General features: G+C 48.3%; 1 protein-coding gene across 2 annotated transcripts in view; it reads left to right on the forward strand.

The window, feature by feature from the left end:
- The first annotated feature begins 730 nt into the window (after window positions 1–730).
- The window catches only part of AGXT2 (alanine--glyoxylate aminotransferase 2), a 36,885-nt gene continuing 15,622 nt past the window's right edge, over window positions 731–21,993 (forward strand). Inside the window, exons 1-8 of one of the 2 annotated variants that reach the window (XM_036020217.1) lie at window positions 731–910; window positions 8,089–8,174; window positions 9,581–9,765; window positions 13,442–13,565; window positions 14,818–14,912; window positions 16,755–16,848; window positions 17,472–17,565; window positions 21,594–21,694. In XM_036020217.1, the coding sequence (XP_035876110.1) occupies window positions 817–910; window positions 8,089–8,174; window positions 9,581–9,765; window positions 13,442–13,565; window positions 14,818–14,912; window positions 16,755–16,848; window positions 17,472–17,565; window positions 21,594–21,694 (873 nt within the window). In that variant the 5' untranslated portion in view covers window positions 731–816. Of the gene's footprint in view, window positions 911–8,085; window positions 8,175–9,580; window positions 9,766–13,441; window positions 13,566–14,817; window positions 14,913–16,754; window positions 16,849–17,471; window positions 17,566–21,593; window positions 21,695–21,993 lie in introns of both variants that reach the window. The other variant, XM_028526888.2, reaches the window with a different exon arrangement.

A 21,993-nucleotide genomic window follows, 5' to 3' on the forward strand; every position in this document is an offset into this window, starting at 1 on the left:
GATGGGTCTCAGAAACACAGCCCTGAGTGGGGGGCGGGGCAGAAAGGGCCCATATTTACATAAACTAAAAATACATTTACCACCAACAACACATATTTAACAAGAATGCATACTGACAAAAAGATACATCTTAAACACACTAAATAACTGCTTAGGGAGATTAGGGAAGGGGGAGGCAAGAATGACAAGGGAGAATTTTAAAAATTAAAATGCAGTAAAAACAAAGCCCCCTAACTCTCAACTTCTTGCCTCACTCAGACACCTAAGGGGGTGTCCAGCTGCCCAGAGCCCTCTCTCACTCATGGGTGCCCCCTCCTTCCCCTTGAATGCCCCTCCCCTATTCATCCCTCTGGTCTTCCTCTAAGAGCCCTCAGTACCAAAACCGATTCCTTTTTTCATTCACTTCATGCACTGTTATCCTCTCTCTCTTTCTTGTCTGCACTCCTCCTTCTCAGTCTCCGAGTCTTCCCCACACCCATCGCCACCTGCAGAGAGAAGCTCACCCCATGAGACCCTGATGAAACACAAAACTGACAAAACTAGTCCAGAACACCTTCACTTTGCCTGCCTGCCTTCTCCGTTTGCTCTCTCCCTCCCTCCCTGCTCCCACTGCCTTCCGTCCCCTCTCCCTCAGGCACTGTTGCCAGCCCCAAAAGCTCTGGGCTTGTGGGAAGTGGTGGCAGTCCCCTCCCCGGCGGGACTCCCCTCCGGAGCTCCACCCCTTCCGTCCTAATCTCAAAGTCCAGCCTGGGGGTGAGCAGTCCGAGCCCTTCCTCTGACCAGCTTCCACCAGGATTTACTTCCTGACTAGGAGAGATGACTCTGGCCTGGAGACTTGTGACACGAACTTTGCACCTGGAGACTTCCTCATGCAGGACTTCTAAGACGTGCCCTTCCCTGAGCCTGAGCTGTGAGTGGGCACCAGGGAGTGGTGGGGGTGGGTGCTGCAGGGGGTGAGGGAGAGGGGGAAGGCCAGGCTCTGGAGCCTGTCGCCTGGAATCCTGACACGTTAGACCTTGTGGGACCTTCGATGCGGGTCATCTAATACAGTGGGTCTCACCCTACCAGATCCAATGCCCCCCTCTCCTGTCCAGGATTTGCCAAAGCCCCTTTTGCCCCGAAATGAAATTCATAGGCAATAGAAACTGACTATATAACTTTCAAAATAAAAACAACATGCTACCTTAGCTATAATATAAAGAAGAATAAAAGGAAAGCAATTCAAAAGAAAATATTAACTGCAATATATAGATGCTCAAGTATGAGCACTTTAACAGACACATTGCCACCGTGGCCCAGGAGGCGGGACCAACCCCCCAATCACTGACACGGAGACTGAGATTGGGAGAAGTGCACTCATTAACCCCGTGACTCCCAGGAAACTGGGACTCGACCCTGGTCCTCTCCTCCCACTCAACTCTCTTCTCTTTCCAGCAGAGACTGGGAGAGGACCCAGGGTAGCCGGCCGTTGCTGGCTTCATGTGTTATGTCCTATGTGTTTGTGATGTGCACACGTATCCTGTCCCACGAGAACCGCACCACGCCCTCAGTAATGTCCCTCCCACAAACACGAGAATGAGTAGCCATCAACGCTTCTATGTGGCACGGTGGGACCCTGGGCCTCACAACTTCGAATGGGGCATAGGAAACCCTTTTTCTTCCCCCAGTACCATCGATTTTATCTTTATTCTCTCCTTATCTTTCCTCTTCCTCTATCCTTTATTCCTCCCCTCTTTGCTTTTTATTCCCCTGAATTGCAATTGTTTTCATTGCAATGTCTGATGCTTTTAACGTCTGATGTTTTAAGTGATTATCTCCTTTCATCTTCAGCCAGACTTGTGAGTACCATTATCCCATGTCCCAGACGAGGAGACAGAATACAGAATGATGGAGAAATCTGGTCATAGGCACAAGCGTAGTGGCAGCAGCTGGGGGTTCAGAGCCAGGTCTGTCCAACTCCGAAGTCAGTGTGATCCCACCAGACCCTTTCTTACCTGCCCTTCTTCCAAGCCCGTTTGGATTTCTCTCTCCTCTCAGTCACAAATCTTTCACCAAAATGTCATTTAACCCCCACCATTTTCTAAGCAAGCACGAGCTAAAAGTATACCCAGAGTTTTATGCTTGATAAGAAGGACACTACGTTGAACGTACCAGTTGCTGATAAAGCAAGAGGAAGTGTCCTCCCTGCGCCCCTTCCCCTTCCCTCCCCTCACCCCTGCCCGGTGTGGAGAGGGGCTGACGGTGGCCGCAGGTGTCTTAGAAATGGCAGCTGAGGTGCAGCTCAGTGGATTGAGCTCAGGCTGTGAACCAAAGTGTCACAGGTTCAATTCCCAGCCAGGGTATATGCCTGGGTTGCAGGCCATAACCCCCAGGAACCGCACATTGATGTTTCTCTCTCTCTCTCTATCTCCCTCCCTTCCCTCTCTAAAACTAAAATAAATAAAATCTTTAAAAAAAAAAAGAAATGGCAGCTGAGGCTCGGTGCCGGAGGTCTTGATCTGCTCCCTGAGGACTCCTTAACGTAGCTGCCCTACAGAGGCGAAGTAACCCTGCCGGCCCCTACCATGTGGGCATGATGCGGAATTCTTTACCTGGCCTTTTCAAATCCTAGAGTTTGATTTCTACTTTCTTACCTGCTGTACCTTGATATATGTCTGCTCGTGTTAATTCATCCGAACACACACTCATTGAACACACTCTTCTTAAGAACCTGCTCTGAGCAACACATCCATCCGATCAGAGGTGTTTGAGCACCTAAGTGCGTACCTGTCCCATAGACAGAGCCTCGGGGAGCGAAGCCAAGCCACTGCCCCGTGTGTCCCAGGGAGGAGGCTGAGGGCAGACGGGTGAACAAGGGAATGTGTGTAAGAAAAGGTCTAGTACAGATACCCACCACGAATAACACCAAGTCAGGGTGAGGAGACAGGAAAATGAAATGGGGCAGAGGGGTCAGGGGCTGTGTTAAATGGGGCAGGGGGGGATCACCAGGCATTAGATCTGGTCAGATATGCAAAAAATCAACATGTCACAATCCTGTCTGACACCTACTGTATGATGTCTGTGTGCGTAACATGCTAGACCTTGCCTGTGTTTAATGTGCACACACTGTGGTGCACACAGACACAAAGTCACGGAAGCGATCTGTTTTCAGTACAGAAGAGTGCAGAAAATAACTCGGTGGTGCCTTCTTTGTTACTAATTAGCTAATAATTGTTCAATGTGTAACACTTCCGGGAAGGCGGGGTGTGTGCTTAATGTACCATTTTCTTGTCATCTGCCTTCTCTCCCACAGGGAGGGTGCCCCGGGGCTGGGGGATGGCGAATAATGCCCGTTTCCGTGAGAAACTTCCTGAGGCTCCTGCAAAGCCTTTTCTAAGAAAAACATGAGAATTGGCCCTAAAGGGAAGTTCCCAGCCTGCACCGCTCCCGGGCAGTCCTCACGCGGCCAAGGGCCAGAGGGGCGGCCTCAGAGAAGGTCTGCTCCCACAGGTGCCGAAAGGAGGGGCCACCTGCCGGCCTCAGGGTCGGGCGCAGCTCTTGCTTGTGAACAGTGACAACTGGCCCTCGTTTACTTAAGCAAAAGGGCATTTGTTGGAAGGATAAGGCAGAGAGGCAGGGAGGGAGGAAGGAGGGAGGGGGGAGGGAGGCAGGAAGGGGAAGAAATCAGTGGGAGGGTGAGGAAGGGGCAGGACTGGGCATGAAGATGCCCAGCAGGAACATCTCCCAACGGGCACGCGATGGCTCTGAGGAGGACCCCCAGCTACTCCTGCCATCTGGCCATTTGCACAGTACTTCAGGGCCTAAGGAGCAGGCATCGCGTGCACCCATCAGAGGCCTCACACCCTCCCCTGGGTGCCCCCCATGGGAGGCAGGCATGTGATATACAGGCGAGGGCAAACGTCAGCTTACAGTTGTTCATATGGAAAACAGTGCGATCATCAACAAACAAGGATCCAAGAAGACACTCAGTTTCTTGTACTCGTACTCGCAGCAGTAAACCGACGTTTGCCCGACGTTTGCAAAGCTGGCTCCCCGCAGGGAGACTCGGTGCTGCCTGCCGTGGTGGGGGGACTAGATGGCACTGCCCGGTGGGGACAAGTGTCCTCGGTAACTTCCTGCAGACTGTGGAGGGAGCTGTTTGTGAAAACCAGGGAGCCCCTCTCCGGTCTGGGAGTCTGGGAGTCTGGGAGTCTGGGAGCTGGCGGCTGCAGCTCAGCCGGGAGCAGAGGAAAGAAAATTTCTCCCCAGCCAAGCACTGCCCCTGCCTCATCCAGACCTCGCCTGAGTTTCAACAGGTCTCCATGAGGTGGCATCCCAGCCCCCAACCCCCTGGGGCCGGGGCAGGGTCAGGGGAGGTGGGTGCAGACTTCAAACTGCACACACCTCACATCGACCCCGTCCCGGCCCCCAGCTCTAAAATGAGTGATAAAATCTTCCTCGCTCAGGTATCAAATGAGATACCCAAAGGGGCACTTTTTTTGAAAGATTTTATTTATTTTATTTTTAGAGAGAGGGGAAAGGAAGGAGAAAGAGAGGGCAAGAAACATCAGTGTGTGGTTGCTTCTTGCACATCCCCTATCGGGGACCTAGCCTGCAACCCAGGCATGTGCCCTGACTGGGAATCAAACCTGTGACCCTTTGCTTCCCAGGCCCGCGCTCAATCCACTGAGCTATAACAGCCAGGGGAACACTTTTTTTTTAAGTTACCTGTTGTGCTAGCAGAAGTAAAGCATTTTAATAAATCACATTAATGTTCTGTCAAATGTGTCTCCTATGTATTTTCAAGTATTTTGCAGCCTTTTTTTAAGAGGAAGGAAGCACTTGATAAATTCCCCCTTTGGGTTGGAAGCTGGTTAGAAAAATGTCAGAAAAATGTTTGTCACTACAAAGAGCATGTCCCCTAGAATTTTCAAATGCCCATGAAAACTGATCTCTCCCACTGATCTGGCCCAACTGGTTTTCACTTTTTAACACTATGATTCGGGGGGAAAGAAGAAAAAGTTAAGGTGACTTACATGCCCTGGAACTCCGTGAGAATCAGGCAGTTGGAAAATCACATCGAATTCCCCACCTGGCACGTATGATATAAAAGGGGTGGACACCTTTTGAATTGTCCAGGTGGATTGAAGTGGAAATCGGTGAATTGGATAAAAATCATTAGGTGTCATCGGTTTTTAGCATGAGGCCTAAAAAGGCAACATCAGACCAGTTAAAATGATGAAAAGCAACAAAAAATGCCCATACAGAAATAAACCTGGGACTCAATGTTTCTCCCCTTGCCCACACAGCCATGTGCATACACACACTAACAGACATGTGCATGCATGCATGCACTAATAGACATGTGTGTGTCTGCACTTGCCAATGGACATGCATGTGCCTCGTGTGCTAATAGGCATGTGTATGTGCACACTAATGCATGTGTGTGCACGCGCATGCTAACAGGCATGTGTGCACATGCATACAGAATTTCTAAGAACCCAAGGGAAGCTTTATTAACCCTCAATTCATGTCATCCTCAAAACACAAGCTACTTTGAATAAAAAACACAGAGAGTAATTTATATATTTAGATTTTAATTTTTTCTAGCAAATAATGAAAACTTAAGCATTTGGGGAGGGGCTGTCCGTCAGTTAGTATTATTGCTCTTATTTTGAATTTAGGTTCTTCAGTGAGAGAGGAGATATGAAAAGGCAATGGACTTTTGAAATGTTATCTGGCCTTATTTCACTTCACTAATTTGTTCTACTTGCTTGTTATCTTCCTTTCTTCCTTCTTTCCTTCCTTCCTTCTTTCCTTCCTTCCTTCCTGAGAAATTTTTTTCAGAAATCTTTTTTTTTAAGATTTCATTTATTTTTAGAGAAGGGAAGAGAAGGAGAGAGAGAGAGAATCAATGTTTGGTTGCCTCTCACATGGCCCCCACTGGGGACCTGGCCTGCAACCCAGGCGTGTGCCCTGACTGGGGAATAGAACCTGTGATGCTTTGGTTTGCAGCCCATGCTCAATCCACGGAGCTACGCCAGCCAGGGCCTTCCTAAGAAATTTTATGTATTTCATTTGGAGCCCTCATCCCACCATTGTATTCCTATCAGTTGGGTGAGTGAATGAATGAATGAATTTACTTTGTTTGAAATTCAGACTTTCCTTTATCAAATCTTTCTTTCCAATTCTCTTCCCCCTTCAGCCCACTTTCACAATTCCTATAACCTTGAAGTCAAGAGAGTTTACAGCCGTCTCAATGGGCAACTTCCACTTAGCAAACAGGAAAAACAGCCTAAAGGAGTGAAGGAAATTTGAATTCTTAGAAACACCCAGAATGTTTTTTCATCTCAGAAGAGTAACTAATGCAGAGAGACACAATGAAAGGCTTTTCCAAAGGTGAAATTCTCAGGAAACTTAAACTGTCATTTCGGGGGGTTGTTTTTATGCATGAGTAGCCAAAAGCCACTTGCTTTTAAAGTAAGAGCAAATCAATGACATTTGTCATTCTTTGCAACAGAAAAGTGAGTGAGAGCTCTTGGAAAGAAAACGTGTTCAGTGCTGTTCCCTTTCACCTTCCTTTAAAAACACAACTGCTCAGTGTGTTCCTCGGGACCGTGACTCCACAGCCACACAAAACACCGACACTTCACCCACGGCCTTAAACCTTCGGGCTGAGCAAGAGAACCCGGGGCCTCCGCATTCTCCCCTGTAACGTTGTCTCAGTAACTGACACTGAACCTTCAGAAGTAGCAGCACTGTGGTCCGAGAGTATTTATAGTCTCTAGACATCTGTCCCAGTGCCACTCTTCCCTGGCCCCATTCTCCCATTAGAATCTGTGCTGGAAACAAGGGGCCAAAGGTGGCCCGTGAGTGAGCCAAAAAGCACTGGGCTGAAACTCGGCCACTTGGAGTTTTACCCTGTGCTGCCGCCAACAACCTTGGTGACCTTAAACTAATTCACCACTCCAGACTGGTTAGTCATTGATAAAATGAGCATTTTACCCAGAGAGAAAAAACTAAAGTCCCTTCTGACTCCAAATATTTAGTGACTGCGGCTGTCCATCAGGTAGTAGTCCATCAGTTGCCCCAGGGGCTCAGCCTGTCTTGGCTTGTCCACGGTCTTGTGTTGTTGTGGTCTTCGTGTCGTGTGTTGGAGGGAGGATTTGCCTTTCTCATCTATTTGCATGTAGTACTTCTGAATGTCGCACCTTTCCCGGCACCTCTCTCTCTTCATTCCTGTATGAAAACTCAAGAGTCATTCAGTCCTCGTCTATTGTCAGCCAGCCCTGACCCATAAACTGGGACAGGTACTGGGGAGTCAGGCCCTGGGCAACCCAATGCTTAGAAGATACCTCTACTGATAACGAGGACACATTCCAGCAACACACAGCACCGGCGGAAGTTCAGCCCACTGGAGAGAGACATGTAGCTGTTCCGAGGTGGGGAGGAGTTTCCAAGCTTGGGAAGACCCTGATGGGAAAAACTGCAACTTCCCACACCTCCCCTGACTACATTTGAGAAGAGCCATCTTATTTTCCTCCAGAAAGTTCATTACTGAGATACCTCAATTTTTAAATCCAAACTAAAGACTGATTTTTTTAAACTAAGAAATAAAATATCCTATGCCCTGGCTGGCATAGCTCAGTGGATTGAGCGCAGGCTGCGAACCAAAGTGTCGCAGGTTCTATTCCCAGTCAGGGTATATGCCTCGGTTACAGGCCATGACCCCCAGCAACCACACATTGATGTTTCTCTCTCTTTCTCTATCTCCCTCCCTTCCCTCTCTAAAAATAAATAAATAAAATCTTTATAAAAAAAGAAATAAAATATCCTGACAGATCCATAAACAGAGGCTGACAGCTATGGGTGGGTGGGGGTAGTTAGGGGGTCGGGGGACCAAACAAAAAGGAAAAAGGACTCATGGACCCAGACAACAGCAGGGTGATTGTGAGGGGGAGGGGGTATAAGGGAGATAAATGTAATGGAAAAAATACAATCAACAGGAAGAACTAAAGAGCCTATGGATTTTGGTAACTATAGGTGATTTATACAAACAGGCATGTGTGATGGTTAGTTGAGGACCCTAACTCACTTCACTCTTAGTAGGTGCTTTGTGGGGGTCTGGGACCAAGCTCGGTCTTCATACAAAGCCCAGGATGCCTCCATGTGACTTCACGCCTGAGAGATACCAGGTAAGAGTGAGAGCTTCAGGAAAACCTAAAAGAGGTGGTTCTTCTAGAAAAGGCTGAGTCCCTTGTTTCCTCGAGAAGGAGCCACAGCTGTCCCTGCCTGTCACTGAGCCATTTGATCACAGATGGCCTATCCCTTATATCTTTGGGACCATCGGAACCCTCTGATTTTCTTCGGTGCCCTTGTATGAGTTGGTGTGCGCATGTGTGAGTCAGGCAGAGACAGAGAGAGGGAGACAGACAGAGAGTGCAAGGAAGGGACTGTCCATGATGGTGTATCCTAGGGACCGGGATTCAGATCTATACACACGTACATAAATACAGGTATCACAAAATGGGATGGTGCGCGTTCACTTTAAAAATGTTCTGATTTTGCCCTTGCTGGTGTAGCTCAGTGGATTGAGCACGGGCTGCGAACCAAAGTGTCACAGGTTCGATTCCCAGTCAGAGCACATGCCTGGGTTGCAGGCCACGGCCCCCAGAAACTGCACATTGATGTTTCTCTCTCTCTTTCTCCCTCCCTTCCCTCTCTAAAAATAAATAAATAAAATCTTTTAAAAAAAGATTTTTAAAAAATGTTCTGATTTTGACAGTTTCCCTGACTTCTCCACCAAAAAAAAATTATCAAGTTATCATTTTGCTCTCAGGCTAATTAATATATCTCTCTCTCCAAAAGTTTAGTCTACATAATACTCACAGGTTAGAAACTGTGGAGCTGATAGATCGTCAGGAGGGACCCACAAAGAAGAGAAGCAGAGGAGACAAGTTTAACGATCATGGACATGAACATCACCAGCACTCATTTTTTTTAATTCTAAAAAACATGCAGCAAAATTTTAAAAAAAGATTTTAAACCTGACTTACTACTTCAGACATTTACTTTCAAAGTCTTTTTTTTTAATTTTTTTAAGATTTATTTATTTATTTTCAGAGAGGGAAGGGAGAGAGAAAGAGAGAGAGAGAGAAACATCAATGTGCAGTTGCTGGGGGCCGTGGCCTGCAACCCAGGCATGTACCCTGACTGGGAATAGAACCTGCGACACTTTGGTTCGCAGCCCACGCTCAATCCACTAAGCTATGCCAGCCAGGGCAGTCTTTTTTTTTCCCCCACAGCTAAAATCAACTCAGAGCCCAGGGTTTCCATTGAGAGGCAGAAACTGTCCACTCCCTCCTTCGTGTTCCATCTAGAAAGGGCTCACAGGGCCACATTATGGCGCCCCCTACCGGAGAGGAAGGGCTGGGTGCCCGGCCTGGGAGACAGCGGACACGCTCACCCGCCATTGAGCACGGGGCGGCACCCTGGGTCAGGAGAGAGGCGAGGCGCTGCCCCGGGGGACCTGCTGTTGGGAGCACCGTGGAGACAAGGGAAGGAAGGTTTCTGCTGACACCGAGCTGCTGTCTGTCCGCAGTCCCTTCCCTACGGCCGCGTCCTGGACATCCACAAGCAGCACCTTTCTCCCGTGCTGACGGCCTACTTTTCCGAGCCTTTGCTGCTCCACCAGGGCCACGGGGAGTGGCTCTTTGATCACGAGGGAAACAGATACCTGGACTTCTTTTCTGGGATTGTCACCGTCAGTGTTGGTCACTGCCACCCGTGAGTATCCTTAAAATCCCGGCGCTTTCACTCCAGAAGGATGTATGGGAAAAGGACTAATGGTCACGTGAGTGACTCGGGACCCTGATTAACCAACCGCTCTCTCCCTTGGCGTATCCCAGGTTATGGTGGGGGGCCCCCTCCTATTTCCTGCGTGACAAAACAATCTTACCACTGCACTTTTTTGCTTTACAGGGCAAATTTTAGTCTTTCTCATTGTACCTGCAGTGTGGGGTGTACTGTGTAATCGGACTGTCGCGTATACGCGTGTCACTGTGCTGTGACACTGGTAACAGCTTCCAAAGAGAGGAAAGGCACGGAGGAGGAAAAGGCAGAGAGAAGAGGAAGGCACGCAGTTCTCACAGAGCGGGGGCGGGGAGGGGGGGGGCTGGTGTGGGGGGCGGGGGATGAAGAGAGATGAGAAATCTGTTTCAGCCTGAGGACCTTCATCGGCTACTCTGACCCATGAGTAAGGGAAGAAAGGACAGTTAGGCAAAGATGTAGCATGGCTGGAAACTCACATGAAGAATGTGTGAGTCCTTTGGCCTTGAGTTCTCTGCTAGCCTGGCGACCCCCTGCCCACACCCTGCCTCTGCAGGCCCTTCTGTGGTCCTTCAGGGTTTGGGGTCCAGCCATCTTATTTTAATGCCTGTATTCTCATGCCTTTACTAATCTGGCCAATAAAATTCACATCAAGTGGGACAAAAATAAAGTAGCAAGTCTACATAAATGGAATGGGCCGAGGCCTTCCCGTCAAAGTGAGGGTGGGGGTCTGCTCTGCCAGCAGCTGCCCGGCAGCCAGGAGTGAGTTTCAACCCCGGGGCCCAGACCTCGCCTTCTCCTCCTGTCGCCTTCTCCTCCTGTCACCTTCTCCTCTCCATCTCCGCCTTCAGGAGGCAGTGGCCCTCTGCGGTGTCCTGAGGAGCGTGCAAAACACATTTCCAGTGAAATTGAAGACAGAAGAGCCCTAGCCTGGTCGCTCAGTGGGTTAGAGTGCTGTCCCAGTTCTCCAAGGTTAAGGGTTCAATCCCCGATCAGGGCACAACCAATGAACGCATAAGCGGGAAAACAAAGCAGTGTTTCTCTCTCTCTCTCCCTCTCTCTGTCTAAAAGCAAAATAAGAAGTCTTTAAAATAAAATAAAATAAGACAAACACACATGAAAGAAGTAGAGAAAAATGAGGTAGAGAACATTTTTAACGCTCCCACTGAACCCTCCCAACAGTGATTGTTCCTGTTCACTGACTGTTCTTGTTGACCTTCATGACCTCTGTGCCCCTCCTCACTGACCTCTGACCTCCTCACTCTGGCGGTGCCACCTCTTTCCTTAGCACCCTGCTCTTCCCTCTCTATTCCCTTTGAGTCTCATTACTTCCCCCGTAGAAGGGGCCCCACCTTATGTCCCTACCTCTGCTCATTTAATTGCTACATTTTCAGCAGCCTTACCCAACTCTATCTCTTCGGCCTCGGCCCCTCACCAAGCTATGATAATAACTCTCATAAACCAGAATGGAAATCAGAGGGCATATTTCCCCTGCCCCATGATATCCTACTATTGGCTGAAACTCAACATTTTCAGGACTAAAGCCACCACGTGCTCCACAATGCTGTTTCCATTCACATGCTCATTTCTATTCACGTGAGTCAACTATTATACAGAAGTTCCTGGCTATGAGCTGGGTAGCTGGGCAACTGGCTGCATTTCTCAGTGGATCCTGGATTTTTCCCTGTGTTACGAGCAAGAATACTGATGTCATCTTTGGCTCTTTCTTGCCTCTCATTCCCTATAACCACCAAGGGGCTGTTTTCCTGCCATTGAATTCTTCTCCTCCCATCCCCTCTCCTCCTCCTACACCTGGGAGGCCACCTTGCCCTGCTAGCCCGCCTCACCAGTGCCCTCTCCTCCCCCTCCATTCTACCCTCGGGCGGCTCTCAGGTTGATTTTGCTAAAAAATGCTTTTGCTAAATGTCTCTGTTGTTTAAGAGTTTACACAATGAGATACCACCACATACCAGTCAGAATGTCATCATAAACAAAGCAACAAACAACAAGTGCTGGTGAGGATGTGGAGAAAAGGGTACCCTAGTGCACTGTTGGTGGGAATGCAGACTGGTGCAGCCACTGTGGAAAACAGTATGGCATTTTCTCAAAAAAAAAAAACACCCTGAAAATGGAGCTGCCTTTGCCCAGTAATTCCACTGCTGGGATTATACCCTGAGAATCCTGAAACACCAATTCAGAAGAACCTACGCACCCCTACATTCATAGCAGTGTTATTTACAATAGCCAAGTGCTGAACTAGCCTAAGTACCCCTCAGTAAATGAGCAGATCAAAAAACTGTGGGACATATACACAATGGAATACTATGCAGCAGCAAGAAAAAAAGGAACTGTTATCTTTTAACACAGCAAGGATGCAACTGGAGAATAGTATGCTTAGTGAAATAAGCCAGTTGATGAAAGACAAACACTATGTGATCGCACCTATAAGAGGAGCCTAATCAACAACAACAAACTAATGAGCACAAAAGAACCGGAGGCATGGAAACATGGGACGGTCTGACAGCAGCCAGAGGGGAGGGAGGAGGGGGATAATGGTGGAAAGAAGGGGAAGGGATTAGACAAAGAACAAGCATGAATGGCCCAGACGGACTGCAGTGTGGGGGCTGACTGTGAGAGCAGGGCTGGGGGGGGGGGGGGGGGAGTGGCCTGGGCAGAGGAGGGCAAAGGGGGAAAATTGAGACAAGTGTAATAGAACAACAATATAATATTTTTAAATAAATAACTCTAATTGAACAGACAGACAAAAGGGTTTCTTGACACTCCACAATTTTCTAACTGGAGTTCCGTGCAACACTGACCGCAGGAGAGGCGTGCTGGCAAAGGCCCTGTCTGTGCAGAACCGAGCTCCGGAAGCACTTCCCGGTGCCCCTCCTCCTGGGGAGGGCGGAGCACTGAGATGGTGAAGGTACCCAAAAGTCCCACAGTCCAGAAATCCGTTCAATCTGGCGTTTCTCCAAGTCGTCTAACCACTGCACTGAGTTTATGACGTGACAGTTATTAATAACAAACGGATCCATGTGAACAAACCTCAGCCATCGCTGTCCTTAGGTCGAGATCAGACACCCGAACCTGGCTTTTCAGGACACTCCAAGCCAGGACCTACACGTCCGTCTCCCGGAGTTCCTAGACCCCTCAGCCCGAACCTTCCTTCACAGAGCGTGTTCACAGCTACACAGTGTTCAACATTCCCCGCTACTAAGGCCCAGAGAGTGGCGCTTCCTTTGAAGGAGAAAATACTGATTTTGTGCACCAGTGCTTGATGCACCTTACAGTCCTTTAGAAAAATAAGACACCCAGGCTTACATCTTGCTGCCCCTGGTATCCTATTTAAAGCGTGATGAGGAAGAAAACCAAGGTAGAAGAGATTTGAAGTCCAGACTTCCTCCTAAACTAGAAACTTCTTTTCTAAAATCCTTATGAGATACTCATTCGCTCTCCTTCATTGCCTTTTGGGTCAGCACACCCCATTGCCAGACACCTCCGGTGGTTCGAGAGCTTTCTCGTGTGTGGATGAAATCGGCCTCTTGAAACAGTTCGGTGACCGACGTGTGTGTTGGGAGGGGCACAGCTGCCTGCAGCGTGGATAACTAACTTTGCTCTCCTGTCTGTCCAGGAAGGTAAACGCGGCGGCACAAAAGCAGCTCGGCCGCCTGTGGCACACAAGCGCCCTCTTCTTCCACCCACCAAGCCATGAGTATGCAGAGAAGCTTGCCGCACTTCTTCCTGAACCTCTAAAGGTACAACGCTCCGGGCTCCCAGGGATGGGAGTCCTAGGGAGCAGGAATACGGGCAGGGGTTTGGCGTGTGCATTAAACAGCTGAAAGAGTGAGCTAATGGCTAGATCTGAAAGCAATCAAGAAGAAAGCAGTTCTCACATCGCTGGTGAAACCAGCCAGTGTTCGCTGCATCGGCACCGCGCCTCTCCTCGCTAACCTCACCGCCGCGTCTTTGCAGGAATCACTCCGCAGGAGCTGCGCAGCCCCCCACTCCCCGCCCCCCCCCCCACTCCCTTCTTTGTGTTCCCCAAGAGGTTCTCATCTCTCTGTTTCATAGCTGCTGTGCAAAGAGCAGGGCCATTTTTAAAGAAAATAAATTCTACCATTCAGTTCATTTAGTCTAAGATGCACTTCGATTTTTTTTTTTTTTTTTTGCTAAAGGAGATTTTTTTTTCTGCATCGGCAAGGACTGAATTTTTTTTTAACTGAATTGAGATGTCAAAACATTGGCCAAGATTTGCGTTTAGGGATTCAATGAATTGATATATATATAGTACCTAGAACAGTACCTCGTGTTCACTACTAGTATTATTTTACTGCATGATCTGGACACACTATGTGCTCTGGCACCTAGAAGAGAGAAAGACAGTGGAGTAGCTACGGCCTGCGTTCAGCACAGTCACGCCTGTGGAAGAGCAGAAGGGCACAGCGCATGCCTCCCGGCGCCATGCCGGAGTCCCCGGGGTCCTCCACTTCTCCCCTTTCTTTCCTCCAAGGTGAACTGCTTTTTTTTTTTTCTGGTTGCCTTGATTTTTCAACATTCACACACACTGAACTTAGAGGCTGGGCTGTCCCTGAGGCTAAAGGATCAGGGGGCCTGCCTAGTCCCAGGCCTTCAGACCAGGTGCAGACCAGGTGCAGTGGAACCAGGAGACCTGGACTCGGACCCACACTCAGCCACTCACCGCTGCACACACGTCAGCAAGCCTCCCCGCTTAGCACTTTGCAGAGCAGCGAATAAAGCCAGTGAAAGTCCAGAATGTTTCACAACTGGGACCATCCCTGAGCCACTGCGGCATCTGTAGCACTTAGCCGCTGCTCCATGCAAAGCTGTAGAATTAACACAGTAATTAGATGCGGCGACTGCTGGTCTGAAGGTAAGTCTCCGCAGTAATCAGAGGCTGGGACACACAGCCTGCAGCAAGTTTGAATCAACAGGATAGTGAGAAAATAAACTGAAGTTTAAGGCCACGTGTCTGTGTTTTCCCTCCAGGTCATTTTCTTGACGAACAGCGGCTCCGAGGCCAACGACCTCGCCATGATGATGGCCCGAGCACACTCCAAGAACACGGACATCATCTCCTTCAGGTGACCACACCTGGGGACACCCGACGTTCATAACACTGACTCACCTGTACTATACATGTCTATCTTTAAAATAGGGCTGGAGGGGCTTCCCCGGGGGTCTGTTTCTAATTTTAGGTTCTAAGAAAAGATCCGTCCAATGAATTGGGTGATGGGATGACCACATCCAAACTAACCTGGTCCCTGCCTGGGGTGACAAACAGCACGGAGTCCTGGTTTGGTCGTAGAGCGCCTGTGGAATGAAAGGTCACATCACAGCTCTTTGACTTTGAAGATGTGCTTTGACTGTGACCTGTGCCAGGTGGAGAACTGCTGGTCTCCATTCACAGAAGCTCAGGACCCTCCCATAGGACCCTGGCGCCACTTAATCTCTGCTCAGGCCAAGGCGCCAGCTGCATCAGGTTTTCCCTTTCATTTATTTATTTATTTTTTGAATTCTAAAGATACACATGGAACCCTGCATATTTCTGCTCCTATGGGTGACTTTCGAGAAACAATCATTTCTTTTTTTTTTAAAAGAAGACCGTATATATTTTTTAGATTTTATTTTTTTTATTTTTAGAGAGGGAAGGGAGGGAGAAAGAGAGAGAGAGAAACATCAGTGTGTGGTTGCTGGGGGCCGTGGCCTGCAACCCAGGCATGTGCCCTGACTGGGATTCGAACCTGCGATGCTTTGGTTCGCAGCCCGCACTCAATCCACTGAGCTACGCCAGCCAGGGCAAGAAACAATCATTTCAATGGTAAACGATAAACCCTTGATGGCTACATTGGTAGCGTTCAAAGTAATAGAAAACTAAGAGTTTTGCTTACAGTTACCTCCCTTGGGTAATTTTATGTGGCACACTTAAACACCCTTATAATAAGGTTTATGTGAAAGACAGGAGTGAGTTATAGTAAAAGTTGACAGAATGAAAAACTATTCCCATTCTTTCACCTCTATGTCCATAATTTCTGTCTAGATTTGAGAGAAGGTTTGATTTCTGCAAAGTTTGATTACCAAAGCCCATCCATATAAAATGCACGCATAGTGACTACAGGCACAAACATTTGCTCTCAGAGATACTATAAAGCATTGTGGTTGACATTTTACCTAAACACAGAAGATGTTATTCTGTAAACGTTACAGAAGATGTGTGTCCCAGTAAGTATTTAATCTGTTCAAGCAGCCGTGGTGCCCCCAGCATTTAACACGTGTTTGTCTCCTCTTTCAAGATACATGATCATCCTACCACATAGCCTTAGGACAGTGCATAGTCCTAAATACGCAATTTGAGTGATTTTGATTTGGGAAAAAAATGGTCAAACTGGTCTGCAACCAAAATTGGTGATTAGGATGGTATACACTAAATAAGACTGTTTCAGGTTCAAAAAGAAGCAAGCCCTGTATTTCTTCTGTGCCAAGTTAAGTCTTAAGACACTTAAAGAGGAGTCCCCAAAAGGGTAGAGCCACAGCAGGAAGAAATAGCTGGCTTCTGAAGGTGACTAGTTTGAAGACAAATACTCGCTGACTCTATGATTTCTGATGCATTGCTCTAAGATGAGTCTCACTACTTCAGAGTAACTGAGTAGGGCAGGTATTGAGGTCAGAGTCCTTGGCTGGATGGTGTCCAATTTCTTCCACGATTTCAAATCTATGACACCACAGGAAAGATAAATAAGTCCATTTGCCTGACACAGACTTAGAAGATTTCTCAGAAACTACTGGAGTTCCACATTAACAGCATTCCATTTCATCTTCACGGCCTTCGCGGGTTTTCTGTTTCTCTGTTGCCCTGTCCGTGTTCCACAGGCCAGAGGTCAAAGAGCAGCGAACCAAACTCCACCCTCCCTGTCTTTCCTCCACAGAGGAGCCTACCACGGATGCAGTCCTTACACCCTCGGCTTGTCAAACGTGGGGCTGTTCAAGATGACCCTCCCCAGTGGGTCAGGCTGCCGATCAGTGAGTTTGGAGATTTTTGTCTTATTTCTATACAGGCCGCTGGGTGTGCGGAACAATTGATCAGATTTTCCAGGTATTCGTATTTGAAACTAATATAAAGCTTATCATTAACCAGGAGCTCAATTTGACTTAATTGTACTGAAGACTCTTTGAGGAAAATGTTTCTTAGAAAGGCCTTCAGAGTCTGAGTAATAATTAATGATAGGGTTTTTAAATTTTGTTTTGCTCTTAAATACAATCAAGTAAATTGCAATAAATGCGTTGAAATTAGTTCTCAAAGCTTTTGAATGCATAAAATTGCTGTAGAGGCGTCCTTGTACCCACCTTTTCAGCATCGGATGCCTAATTATTCTTATTCTTTCAGATGCCCTTACCCAGCAAACCCCTGAGCGAGTTGTTACCAGGCTGACCCTGAAATCAGTTTCCTTTGTAGAGTGCCTACACAACTATTTCTAAGAAAGCATTATCTCTTCAAAGCAGAAAATTAGATTTTCATCCCAAGTGGGAGAGAAATCTCAGCATCAAATTAAGAAACCCTCTTGCCTTGATTAGTACCATATGCTCCCCCGAAGTGCCTGTCTTCAGTGTGCGCTCTGACAAACTTCTTCTCCTGTCATTTGCAGACAATGTGCCCAGACGTTTTCCGGGGCCCCTGGGGAGGAAGCCACTGTCGGGATTCTCCCGTGCAAACGATCAGGAAATGCAGCTGTGCCCCAGGTCCCGCCGGGCAGGGAGGGTGGTGCCTGGGGGAAGGGTGGGAGGGGTCAGAACCTGGAGAAAGGCAGATGCACTCCTGAGTGAACAGAGATTTGGGAAAGTGGGGGAGGAAAAAGCCAAGGGAAACAAAGCTAGAAAGCAGCCCCCTGTGGAACCAGGCCTAGCACCGCGGGCCTGCCTGGCTGTTAGGAAAAGCGTTCATGCTGTCAGAGCTAAGCTGAAAACAGGCTGTCCCCTGGTAGTGCATTAAAGAAGCTCTGTTACCTCTATGAGCAATAGCTCTGTTATTGATCTTCAAAGGAAACAAAGTTGGTGGAATTATTTCCCAATTTCCAATAGAAGGAAGAGAGAGGAAGAAGAATATTTTTAGAACGAACTCTCAAAACGCCAGTCAGAAACTCCTCCAAGGACTCAGGATGCGAGTCAAAACGAGAGCATCTGTCAAAACCTAAGGCCATTCCCAAGGGCTGCTGACACGTCTTGCCAATGGTTTGAAGGCCTTCTCCCAAGGAAAGTATCGATTTATCGATTGAATTTCTATTTGCATCCTACACATGAGGATGAAGAGGCATGGAAACGGTGTCTGTTCTCTGCTAATCACTGCATTTCCCCTTGCAGTTGCCATTATAGCTCAGAACATTTGGAATGGCTGCTCCTAAGTAGCGCTGAGGGAAAGAATCAGACGCTCCGGCCAAATGATGTCTAATAGAATAGGAAGTGTCACTGGCTTGGCAGGAGGAATGCAGATGGAAGTCTTTAAGAGCGGTCTTAAAAAGAAGAAAACTCAGCCATCTTAAAATTCAGATGGGATGATGGCAGATGGAGACAGACAGATGCAGGAGTGAGCTTTGCAACAAGATGTCATGGTCACAGAACTTAAAACCGTAAGGAAGTTTATAGCCGCCATTCAAACTCTTGAGAGATGAAGAAACTGAAGTCCACGCCTAGAAAGCAGGAGACCTAGGACTTGGCCCCAAGTCTTCTGACCCCAAAGCCCCCAACCTATGACCACGCTTGTTCACACTGATGTGCCAGCAGGATGAACTCGGGCTTAAAAGTAACTCCTGCGCTGCCGGCCAGGATTGAAGAGACACGTGGGTCCCACCCCCAGCCCTACCATGGTTCAGCCAGGAGAAGAAAGCTCCATTTTTGCTTCCGTTTTCTCACTTACAAGATGGAGACGAGAACCTCTGCCTCCCTGACCTCTTATCCCAAGGCATCATGGGATGAAGGCAAGAGAGCTCTTTGTAGAGGAAGCCAGATAAGGGAACGCCAAGGACAGCCATACCTGCACATCTCATCTATGAGGCATCAAGAACCCATCTCCCTGGGGTGCACCTCTCAGACCTTGATGGGACTGCAAACTCCCCACACAGAGCCGAGTGGGCGGAGCACTCAAGAGATGGTCATCTCCTCCCCTCCCTACTGTGTCCCCCTCTCTCTCCATCCTCTCTGCCTCCTCCCTCTTTGAAGCCTTCTCCTCTGCCTTAGGCCAACCAGAATATACCAGAACCCAGCGGCCACACCTCTAGTGGCAACTGGAGGCTGGATGATAGTGACAGGTGTTCATGTCTGCTTCTCGAACTGTCATCTCCAGCATAGCTGAAGCCAGCTGTTTTCTTAGCTCAGGTTTCCAGGAGGCAATGCTGACACTGTATCTTGAAACAGAAGTGGAATACAAAATACTGCATCCTCCTCTAGTGCTTTGAGGACCTCGGAAGTGTTTGGTCTTTGCTGTAAAAAGGTTCATTCATACATGTTTACCAAAGCATTCCAATATCTAAAGTACTTTGGGCATAGAGGTTGCCCTTGCCAGGATCCTCTTAGGGTTCCCTCAGGTGCCAATCCTGGTAGAAGTTTGTTCGCCTCACCATGGCGCCATTGCTGCCCACCTAGGCTTAAGCAGTGGTCCATTCTGTGAGCCTGAAAGAAATGGTGATGTGGTCGATTTCATCATCTCCCATCACCCCTTCCTCAGGAACTTTTCTTCCCAAGTGTTCATCCCGGGCCCTGAATTTCAGATTTCACCTGTGATGAAACTCGCCTCTCGATACCCACAGCCCCCATGGTGTTCCCAACCTGGTAGTGATCGTGTGATTCTTCGTCACCTTTTTGCAAAATAGATTTCCTTTTCCTTATTTTTTTTTCTTCTTTGACTCCTCACTCTGCTTAACTCTTCCTACACCCCTGGCTAAAATAAGAACACTTCCTTCCCTATTCTGTTGCTTGGATAGCATCCAGCAGGGCATCCCTCTCTACCGCCTGGACGTTGTCATGGTGATGCCACGGCACCAGGTCGCTCTCCAGAGGCAGCCTGACCCGCAGTTACAGCAATGAGCCAACAGAGGAAAAAAGGGGTGAAGTGGAATGCTGGTGGCCGTGGAGGACCCCCCTCGTTGTGGAACGTGGGGGCAGTGGGAGGAGATCGCGGCAGAACGAGCACAGAGCCAAGCAGAACCTTCTCTGGGTTTGAGTTTTGTCCAAATGTTAGCCATTGGAGTTGATTTTGCTCTGCCCTTTGGTTTCCTTAGTTATAAATGGGCTTGCTAAGTTCCCAAATTACATATATGTTTTGACCACATTTCTAATCCATCCATTAGGGTCATCCTAGACAGTTTTCTCTTCCTTTCTTAAAAGTAGAACATTTCTGGGGGGGAGGAGGAGTGGTGGGGAAGGAAATGGAGACAACTGTACTTCAACAACAATAAAAACTGTGGGAGCCCTGGCTGGCATAGCTCAGCGGATTGAGCTCGGGCTTCGAACCAAAGTGTCGTAGGTTCAATTCCCAGTCAGGGTACATGCCTGGGTTGCCGGCCATGACCCTCAGCAACCACACATTGATGTTTCTCTCTATCTCCCTCCCTTCCCTCTCTAAAAATAAATAAATACAATCTTTAAAAAATGTGGGAAAACATAGAAAATGTTAATCTCTAGAGGCATAGATTTATCTGTCAACTTTATCCTGCCTGTCAAACAATGTAATGGATGCTAAAAATGTGCTTTCTGCTTTTGATTATCCTTTTCACTACCTCCTTCTTCACACCCCCAACCCCCAGCTCTAACTAATCAAAGGTGTCAGGGACAGCAAGCTTTCCCGAACACCACTTGTAGCCTAAAAATAAGTTTGGGGCCAGGTAGAGTTTAAGGAGGGGCTGGAGTGTAAAGCAGATTTGCACTTCCCTCTTGAGGGCCCCTATTCTTTGCCTCCAGCCCCCAGGAGGCGGGGCTCCAGCCGGGCCTCTGAGTGAGTGTGAGGACGGGGTAAGGCGTGAGTCGCCTCTCAGACCGCTTCCACCACCACTCCTGTCACATCCGCAGCTCCCTCGTGAGCCCTCCTGCTGTTCGTGGATATGGGTTCACATCCAGAGACTCTGTGGTGCTGTTGAGAACCGAGTTACAGGTGCGAATAAAGACTCTGAAGGTGCAGCATGCGTGGGCCCAGTCGGCCCGGGGCCCTGGCTGTGTCAGAGGATGGAGCTTCCTCTTCTCTGCGACAACAGGTGGCCATTGTCTGGCTCCAGCATGTTCCTCCTTAGACTGATGTCTAATTGTTCTATAAACGTATTAACTAACTCTAAGGACGGAGGCACCTGGTAGCTTTAAAATTGCATATCCACTGAAGTGTCAGTAAAAGGTAAATAGAGTTATTTGCAAGCAGATTGAATCCACACACGCCAATTACACTTGAATCCAATCTACCCAGCCGAGAGGACGGGTACCCGTGGGTGAAACAGCGCTCTGCACCGCACTCGGTGGCACCTCTGGGCCTTGCTCCGCCAGCTCGAACCCACCGCGGCGGTGTGTTGACGCCTCTGCGGCCGCCTCAGTGCGCTCCGGCCAAAGCACAGGTCATCCTGACAGAACGTTCCCCCTTCAGAAATCAATGTCCTCACATCCTGTGTCCTGTGCTGCGAGGGCGTCGAGTCAGTTTACTCACCTTGTTTGCTCTTTTTCCCCACGCTGTTCCCCCACTCTCCCAGATGCGATGTTCCCACCTCCACATACCGGGTTCTGTTTGTTGTTTGCAGACCACTGCCACGCTAAAGACCAGTATATTGAACAGTTCAAAGATACTCTGAACACGTGTGTGGCCAAGTCAATTGCTGGATTTTTTGCAGAGCCAATTCAGGTGAGTATAGTAGCGGGAAACACCGACCGAGGTTTAAGTTACCCGAGTGTTTTGACACAGGCATTCTAGAGGATTTGTGCATTACTGAACCATGGCTGTGTCCCTCTCCAAATTCAAGTCATTGTCTTAGCCCCTTTGGAAACAAAAAAAAAAAAAAGAAAGAAAGCCCTTGATTTCCAATTGGCTCATAAAAATGCCATCTTCCGAATTCCTGGACCGAACAGGTAGATAGATGAAACTGTTAGATCCCTAATATTCTGAAGAAAAGGAAACCCCAGCCATTTTTAGTTACTTAATAC

The sequence above is a fragment of the Phyllostomus discolor genome, chromosome 3 (genome assembly GCF_004126475.2).
Source record: "Phyllostomus discolor isolate MPI-MPIP mPhyDis1 chromosome 3, mPhyDis1.pri.v3, whole genome shotgun sequence".
NCBI lineage: Eukaryota > Metazoa > Chordata > Mammalia > Chiroptera > Phyllostomidae > Phyllostomus > Phyllostomus discolor.